General features: G+C 49.1%; 1 protein-coding gene across 2 annotated transcripts in view; it reads left to right on the plus strand.

Moving 5' to 3' along the window:
• SYMPK (symplekin scaffold protein) overlaps positions 1-6,738 on the plus strand; it is a 28,522-nt gene extending 21,784 nt beyond the window's left edge. For both annotated transcript variants that reach the window (XM_069746191.1, XM_069746192.1), the window contains exons 17-27: positions 3,228-3,375; positions 3,491-3,651; positions 3,738-3,846; positions 4,086-4,186; positions 4,285-4,375; positions 4,837-4,938; positions 5,018-5,205; positions 5,869-6,045; positions 6,131-6,220; positions 6,306-6,470; positions 6,556-6,738. In XM_069746191.1, the coding sequence (XP_069602292.1) occupies positions 3,228-3,375; positions 3,491-3,651; positions 3,738-3,846; positions 4,086-4,186; positions 4,285-4,375; positions 4,837-4,938; positions 5,018-5,205; positions 5,869-6,045; positions 6,131-6,220; positions 6,306-6,470; positions 6,556-6,675 (1,452 nt within the window). In that variant the 3' untranslated portion in view covers positions 6,676-6,738. The remainder of the gene's footprint in view (positions 1-3,227; positions 3,376-3,490; positions 3,652-3,737; positions 3,847-4,085; positions 4,187-4,284; positions 4,376-4,836; positions 4,939-5,017; positions 5,206-5,868; positions 6,046-6,130; positions 6,221-6,305; positions 6,471-6,555) is intronic.
• Positions 6,739-9,373: the final 2,635 nt, after the last annotated feature.

Consider the following 9,373-nt stretch of genomic DNA (forward strand, 5'->3'; position numbering starts at 1 on the left):
CTCGCTCTCCCCCTCTGCGCTGTTCCTCGCACTCCCCCCGCGCTGCTCCCCGCGCTCCCCCTCTGCGCTGCTCCCCGCGCTCCCCCTCTGCGCTGCTCCCCGCGCTCCCCCCCGCGCTCCCCCTCTGCGCTGCTCCCCGCGCTCCCCCTCTGCGCTGCTCCCCGCGCTCCCCCTCTACGCTGCTCCCCGCGCTCCCCCTCTACGCTGCTCCTCGCGCTCCCCCTCTGCCCTGTTCCTCGCTCTCCCCCTCTGCGCTGCTCCCCCTCTGCGCTGCTCCTCGCGCTCCCCCTCTGCGCTGCTCCTCGCGCTCCCCCTCTGCGCTGCTCCTCGCGCTCCCCCTCTGCGCTGCTCCTCGCGCTCCCCTCTGCCCTGTTCCTCATAGTAACATAGTAACATAGTAACATAGTTAGTAAGGCCGAAAAAAGACATTTGTCCATCCAGTTCAGCCTATATTCCATCATAATAAATACCCAGATCTACGTCCTTCTACAGAACCTAATAATTGTATGATACAATATTGTTCTGCTCCAGGAAGACATCCAGGCCTCTCTTGAACCCCTCGACTGAGTTCGCCATCACCACCTCCTCAGGCAAGCAATTCCAGATTCTCACTGCCCTAACAGTAAAGAATCCTCTTCTATGTTGGTGGAAAAACCTTCTCTCCTCCAGACGCAAAGAATGCCCCCTTGTGCCCGTCACCTTCCTTGGTATAAACAGATCCTCAGCGAGATATTTGTATTGTCCCCTTATATACTTATACATGGTTATTAGATCGCCCCTCATTCGTCTTTTTTCTAGACTAAATAATCCTAATTTCGCTAATCTATCTGGGTATTGTAGTTCTCCCATCCCCTTTATTAATTTTGTTGCCCTCCTTTGTACTCTCTCTAGTTCCATTATATCCTTCCTGAGCACCGGTGCCCAAAACTGGACACAGTACTCCATGTGCGGTCTAACTAGGGATTTGTACAGAGGCAGTATAATGCTCTCATCATGTGTATCCAGACCTCTTTTAATGCACCCCATGATCCTGTTTGCCTTGGCAGCTGCTGCCTGGCACTGGCTGCTCCAGGTAAGTTTATCATTAACTAGGATCCCCAAGTCCTTCTCCCTGTCAGATTTACCCAGTGGTTTCCCGTTCAGTGTGTAATGGTGATATTGATTCCCTCTTCCCATGTGTATAACCTTACATTTATCATTGTTAAACCTCATCTGCCACCTTTCAGCCCAAGTTTCCAACTTATCCAGATCCATCTGTAGCAGAATACTATCTTCTCTTGTATTAACTGCTTTACATAGTTTTGTATCATCTGCAAATATCGATATTTTACTGTGTAAACCTTCTACCAGATCATTAATGAATATGTTGAAGAGAACAGGTCCCAATACTGACCCCTGCGGTACCCCACTGGTCACAGCGACCCAGTTAGAGACTATACCATTTATAACCACCCTCTGCTTTCTATCACTAAGCCAGTTACTAACCCATTTACACACATTTTCCCCCAGACCAAGCATTCTCATTTTGCGTACCAACCTCTTGTGCGGCACGGTATCAAACGCTTTGGAAAAATCGAGATATACCACGTCCAATGACTCACCGTGGTCCAGTCTATAGCTTACCTCTTCATAAAAACTGATTAGATTGGTTTGACAGGAGCGATTTCTCATAAACCCATGCTGATATGGAGTTAAACAGTTATTCTCATTGAGATAATCCAGAATAACATCCCTCAGAAACCCTTCAAATATTTTACCAACAATAGAGGTTAGACTTACTGGCCTATAATTTCCAGGTTCACTTTTAGAGCCCTTTTTGAATATTGGCACCACATTTGCTATGCGCCAGTCCTGCGGAACAGACCCTGTCGCTATAGAGTCCCTAAAAATAAGAAATAATGGTTTATCTATTACATTACTTAGTTCTCTTAGTACTCGTGGGTGTATGCCATCCGGACCCGGAGATTTATCTATTTTAATCTTATTTAGCCGGTTTCGCACCTCTTCTTGGGTTAGATTGGTGACCCTTAATATAGGGTTTTCATTGTTTCTTGGGATTTCACCTAGCATTTCATTTTCCACCGTGAATACCGTGGAGAAGAAGGTGTTTAATATGTTAGCTTTTTCCTCGTCATCTACAACCATTCTTTCCTCACTATTTTTTAAGGGGCCTACATTTTCAGTTTTTATTCTTTTACTATTGATATAGTTGAAGAACAGTTTGGGATTAGTTTTACTCTCCTTAGCAATGTGCTTCTCTGTTTCCTTTTTGGCAGCTTTAATTAGTTTTTTAGATAAAGTATTTTTCTCCCTATAGTTTTTTAGAGCTTCAATGGTGCCATCCTGCTTTAGTAGTGCAAATGCTTTCTTTTTACTGTTAATTGCCTGTCTTACTTCTTTGTTTAGCCACATTGGGTTTTTCCTATTTCTAGTCCTTTTATTCCCACAAGGTATAAACCGCTTACACTGCCTATTTAGGATGTTCTTAAACATTTCCCATTTATTATCTGTATTCTTATTTCTGAGGATATTGTCCCAGTCTACCAGATTAAGGGCATCTCTAAGCTGTTCAAACTTTGCCTTCCTAAAGTTCAATGTTTTTGTGACTCCCTGACAAGTCCCCCTAGTGAAAGACAGGTGAAACTGTACAATATTGTGGTCGCTATTTCCTAGATGCCCGACCACCTGCAGATTTGTTATTCTGTCAGGTCTATTAGATAGTATTAGGTCTTAAAGTGCTGCTCCTCTGGTTGGATTCTGCACCAATTGTGAAAGATAATTTTTCTTGGTTATTAGCAGAAACCTGTTGCCTTTATGGGTTTCACAGGTTTCTGTTTCCCAGTTAATATCCGGGTAGTTAAAGTCCCCCATAACCAGGACATCATTATGGGTTGCAGCTTCATCTATCTGCTTTAGAAGTAGACTTTCCATGCTTTCTGTTATATTTGGGGGTTTGTAACAGACCCCAATGAGAATTTTGTTACCATTTTTCCCTCCATGAATTTCAACCCCCTCTGCGCTGCTCCCCGCGCTCCCCCTCTGCGCTGCTCCTCGCGCTCCCCCTCTGCGCTGCTGCTCGCTCTCCTCCTCTGCGCTGCTGCTCGCACTCCTCCTCTGCGCTGCTGCTCGCGATCCCCCTCTGCGCTGCTGCTTGCGATCCTTTGTGGTCCTCTGCGTCGCTGCGCGCTCCTCTGCCCTGACGTTTTCCTCATTGCTGTGTTTCTCAGGTCCGCCAGCAGGCGCTGCTCCTCATCAAACACATGTATGAAAAGGAGAGTCTCCGCCAATACATAGAGAAGTTTGCGCTGAATTATCTGCAGCTGCTCGTCCACCCAAACCCCCCGTCCGTGCTCTTCGGGGCAGATAAGGACACAGGTATGGAAGGGTCAATGTGGTAGTCACATGCTGATGTGGGTGGGTCGGGGAGGATTCTACTGGCCATGAAATGTAAACCTGACACTTCGGTTCGGCTCGTTCTTGTTGTTTTTAGAGGTGGCTGCACCCTGGACGGAGGACACGGTGAAGCACTGTCTGTACCTGTACCTGGCCTTACTTCCGCAGAACCACAAGCTGATCCATGAGCTGGCATCAGTCTACACCGAGGCCACCGCAGACATAAAGCGGACTGTGCTGCGCGTCATCGAGACCCCGGTGAGACATTACAAACCCTAAAGGCATAAACCTGAGAGCGGCGGGGGTGACCGAGCATTGCTCCTGACTCTGCTACTTTCCTGCAGATCCGTGGCATGGGCATGAACTCCCCCGAGCTGCTCTTGCTGGTGGAGAATTGCCCCAAGGGGGCAGAAACCCTGGTGACTCGTTGCCTGCACATCCTGACTGATAAAGGTTTGTCCCAGATGTCCCAAGAGATGGTGGAGGGGACATGTCTGTGTGTAGCATATACCCTGCACCTACATAAACTGTCTAAAATTGTAGGAAATGCATCATCCAAAGAGACTTTTCTTAGATTGTCAACTCTTGGATTCATGGCGACGTCCCCCCTTATTTACAACATTCAGACAGGGGTCACCGCTGTCTGGACTTTGTAGTGATAATTTCAATAATCGCGCCCATCCTCCTTTTAGTTCCGCCTTCCCCCGAACTTGTGAAACGCGTCCGGGATCTGTATCAGAAGCGTCTCCCAGATGTCCGATTCCTGATCCCGGTGCTGAACGGCCTGGACAAGGTAAGATGGGGTCTGACCCACTGTGGACCACTGGTGTGGTGTATGGTCTGTATGGGGGAGGATGGAGACCTTCTTACTGTGCACCTTCTGTCTTGTAGAAAGAAGTCATTCAGGCTTTACCCAAACTCATCAAGCTCAACCCAATTGTCGTGAAAGAGGTGTTCAATCGACTACTGGGAACGCAACACGGTGAGCGAGGGATGGGGTCAGAAAGGGTGGATGTCCTTACAACGTGGGGCAGGGATGGGGTCAGAAAGGGTGGATGTCCTTACAACGTGGGGCAGGGATGGGGTCAGAAAGGGTGGATGTCCTTACAACGTGGGGCAGGGATGGGGTCAGAAAGGTCAGACGTCCTGTACGATGTTGGGCAGGGATGGGGTCAGATGTCCTGTGCAACGTGGGGCAGGGATGGGGTCAGAAAGGTCAGACATCCTGTGCGATGCTGGGCAGGGATGGGGTTACATGTCCTGTACAACGCAGGGGCAGGGATGGGGTCAGGCGTGGGGGCAGGGATGGGGTCAGACGCGGGGGCAGGGATGGGTTCAGACGCAGGGGCAGGGATGGTGCCTGTTTTGACTTTCCTGTATTTGAAGCCGAGTCTACTTGTGCATGAGAACGTGAAACAATCGGCTTCTTTGTGCCTTTCCTAGGAGATGGGAGCAGCACCATTTCTCCTCTGACTCCTGGAGACCTGCTGGTCGCTCTTCATAACATCGATTCCAGTAAATGCGACATGAAATCTGTCATTAAAGGTAATTCTTCATTTTCCATGAATTCTGGGATTTCTTCATTTTCCTTCTCTGTGTAAACCTCCATCTTGTTCCCCTGCAGCCATTAACCTGTGTTTCTCTGCGCGCTCGGTGTACACGTCTGAAGTGCTGGCTGTGGTGCTGCAGCAGCTGATGGACACCACCCCGCTGCCCATGCTTCTCATGAGGACGGTTATCCAGGCCCTGGGCATGTACCCTAGATTAGGGGGCTTCATTATGAACATCCTCACCCGACTCATCTACAAGCAGGTAAGAGCGGCCTGGACGACCGGTTGGATTGGACGTTTAGAGAAGCCAATAATCCAGAATGAGCAATTTTGCACAAGCTGATAAGTGACATACTTGTTCATTGTTTGACTGGATAGTTCTCGGCAGCACATTGTCCTGTGAATGTGCTGCTGATGATGGTATTCTGTGTTCATGTGAACTAACCGTTGTTCTGGTCACATAGCATTGATGGCCATGGTTGGCAAGTGCAATTGTCCATCAGCTCATTGTATGTTTTCACTGTCGGGCTTTGTAAGGGTAACATTTGGCTTTCACCCTTTAATCTCCCCTGCAGGGGCACTGGGATTGTGCCTGTGGAGTAGACACTCTACCAGCAAGTAATGGTTGCTGGTCCCAGCTGACTTGTGCCTGGTCAGTGACAGGAGCCAAATTATCTGGCCCTTCGAGCTCCCTACAATCCTGGCTGGATGGCACCAGCCCGAGGAGGTGGCATTTGATAACCAGTCCCTTCTTGTACCAGCACCAATTGAGAAGCCATTATTTTAGCATCAGGACACAGATTTTTTGGGAGTTTTTTTTTTTTCTCACTCTCCACTAAACTCATGCTGACAACCGCTGCACTGACCACTCCGACCCTCCGCTCATCTAGTGTCTAACCTTCATGCTCCATTCTCTTGGTTCCAGGTGTGGAAGTATCCTAAGGTTTGGGAGGGCTTCATAAAATGCTGCCAAAGAACCAAACCGCAGTCGTTCAGTGTCCTCCTCCAGCTCCCCCCTCCACAGCTGCAGTCCGTCCTCCAGACGTCCCCCGATCTCCGCGATCCTCTGCTGGCCCATGTTCGGACTTTTACTGCAAACCAGGTGAGTGATGAAACCCATTAGCCAGCGCACGGCCCAATGTTCCCTCGTGCAGACTGATCGAGGTATTGATTCTCCTGCCTTTTAGCTGGCCCATGTCCCTCATACAATCATAGCAATTCTGGAGGCTGAATCCAGAACGGACACTGAACCGGATGATATCGCCCATACAGATGAGGTCAGTAGTCGGAGCCTCTCTGTTGTTGGTGATGACTCGATGCCGGACCTGATGCAATTTTCTTTTTTTTTTTGGCTGAATTAAGGCAACAGAGATTCCATCTCGCAACCTCATCGCCCATCATTTAGCCCAAGAAAAATCCCTAAAGCGGCACGTTCTAGAGGAGCAGAAAGCACAAAGTGCGCCGCTGGAGGAGGAAGCAGAGATGGATTTCCCCATCCTTCTGCTCGATGATGAAGAGGAGGAGATGGTTTGTGTGGGGTGATAACATCATCTGTTCATTTAGTTACTGACTGACTGCGCTTCAATTAAATTGGATTTGTTTTTGTCCTCAGAAAAATCCAGGAAAAGAGTCTCCTCAAAAAGAAGAAAGTGAGTCAGCACTGGACACCGTAACGCAATCTCCCCACTCCGAGGAGCCGATGGAAGAAGGACTAGATCAAAGAGAAGATTAGATTGTCCCCCCCCATCGCAACATTGTAGTCACCGACAAATAAAAGTGTTGTTTGTTGTGTTAAGTTGGAGTTGTCAGTGGGCGAGAAGGATGTAACTTCCACAGGACCCTTGTTTTATAGAGGACAACAGTGGGTCCCCATTATTACCTTTCTCCTACGCCTCATTGGGGGACACAGGACCATGGGGTGTTATGCTGCTGCCACTAGGAGGACACTAAGTAATACAGAAGAATAGCTCCTCCCCTGCAGTATACACCCTCCTGCTGGCTCTCAGTGAACCAGTTCTTGCTTAGTGTCTGTAGGAGGCACTTGGGTCTGCTTTCAGACCCCACCGTTTTTATTTTTATTCTATTTTTTCCCTTAACGGAGCGAATGGGGGCGATGGACCCTTTCTAGGTTCCAATCTCCCCCCGAACCACCAACAGGCAAGTACGTGGAGCGTCCTTCCCGTATCCTTTCCTGCAACGGATGCCAGCCCTGATCTCCCCTTACGGGTGACGGTTCCTTTGCGTTCCGATCTCCCCCCTCCATAGCAGGCAACCACATGGAGTAGTAGAATAGCTGGGTAGTAATCCAAGAGAAAATATATGATAGCAATAGTGATTGGATACTTAATAAAACTTAGCTTTTATTCAATACTAAGGTAAAAAAATACGTAAAACACAAAGAAAAAGAAATAGGGACCTGTGATGGATGTGCCCTAAACCTAACACAGAAAGGGGAAGACAAATAGACGTAGACACACAACAAAAAATTGACTGTACTGTTGGTCCCAATGCTAACAATTGAAGGGAGACGCTGTCTTATGTCACGGCCTCACCCTTACCTCACTACATCAAGTGTTCTCAGCATGGCAGAGAAAATTGTCGGGCTCTGGTGAGATCCACCCACAACAGTGGGTTATATATGTAGTGTGTGGATACCCGCAGAATTGAGCGGGATCTGTTGGTGCTACTTCAATTGTTAGCATTGACTTAGGGGGCATCCAGAGTGGATGTCGCCGCACTAAGGTATATGGATTACACTGGCCACTGTTTGAACGGTTATTAGCATTTCAATGGGGGTACATAATTTTGCTCCATATGTGGCCTAGTGTATATGTTTTCCTTGAGGCCTTTGTGACATTCTGCTTTATTCATTGACTGTTACTATATACCCGGGGCAACTTTTACATATAACCAGTAATGGGTGGTGGCGCCACATGCGCCCTGTAGCAAAATTTGCACTAAGTGAAGGGGGTTTTTAATGTCAGACTCTCGGTATATATTTTTCTTTTTTTGATCTGTACCATCCATAATATGGATATTGTCCCTAATGACGTTACATGGGACACCATATCATTACAGTTATATTGTGAGGTATGCATTGTTCAAGACACCCCTATCTGGTGTATTATGTGCTACTTTGGTTGGTCTCTATTTGACTATATTAGGACCAACAGTACAGTCAATTTTTTGTTGTGTGTCTACGTCTATTTGTCTTCCCCTTTCTGTGTTAGGTTTAGGGCACATCCATCACAGGTCCCTATTTCTTTTTCTTTGTGTTTTACGTATTTTTTTTACCTTAGTATTGAATAAAAGCTAAGTTTTATTAAGTATCCAATCGCTATTGCAACCACATGGAGTAGCCCTCTATCTACCTCTCCTGGAGCCAGGTGCATAGCCGGACATATTAGGTATGGTGTCCATGCAGCCCCCCCACTGCATCACCACTGATATAGCTGATATAGGCAGCAGAAGCTCTCCACCCCCTCCCTGACTATGGCGATGGTGGATTGAGCACCGGCCCACCGCATCTACCGTGAGTACACTACAGGGGCCGAGGCGCTCGGGGGGGGGTCCTGGTCCCCAGGGTATAGAAGGTCCGCACCTCTAGGGCATAAAGCCCGGGTCCGTGGGTGGTCCGCAGGGTGGCGTTTTCTTTAACGGAGCGCCGCTAAGGATGGCACTAATAGCGGTCGCGACGCCGCAACCGCAAGCTTGAAAAATTTAGTCCCTGGCTTTTCCCTGCATACAGGCCGGAGTTCTTGGCCACGCCCACCGGCAATTACCACGACCACCTTTTTTCTAGTAGCCTTCCACGACAGCCCAGGAGGTTGTCTCCATACCCTAATGGGGGACAGGAAGCACAAGAGGTTAAAACCCCTCCCACCGCCCATTAACCAGTGTCTTTCCTGTCCCTCATGGGGCATGGAGAGGTTCCTGGGGCGCTGCGTGGCCGGCTCTGGCAGTGTACCTCATTATCTTTAGCTGGGCATTGGTGGTCAGGCCCCCAGGGCTTCTTCCTCCGTTATGCTCCCGTTTCTTCGGATTCGGGACCGCATTCCCGGTCCTCCTGCGTCCTCTTGCGGGGATAAAGCGGGCCGGTGATCCCATCCCGGAGGCCTCCCTGAGCTCTCCGGCGTCTCCCCCTCCTGTGCGCGCTGTTCGGCGATCCGGAAGTCACGTGGTGCCTTCACTTCCGGGTCAACGCTCCTGCGTAGGAGCGATATCCTGTCCAGCGTTATGGACTACCGAACGGCGTGTGAGGCACGCTGCATCCTCGCACGCCTGCCTGGGACTGCGGAGGGGGAGGGGCGGCTAATTGGCACGCGCTGGTGCAGTCTTATTTTCTATATAAGCTTGCGAAGACGTCTCGGCTAAGCCTGCTTAAGCATGGATTCGTCTTGCCCTGCAGCTGCAGAGCCCAGCGCTCCTCA

This window comes from Ranitomeya imitator, chromosome 2 (assembly GCF_032444005.1).
Source record: "Ranitomeya imitator isolate aRanImi1 chromosome 2, aRanImi1.pri, whole genome shotgun sequence".
Taxonomy (NCBI): domain Eukaryota; kingdom Metazoa; phylum Chordata; class Amphibia; order Anura; family Dendrobatidae; genus Ranitomeya; species Ranitomeya imitator.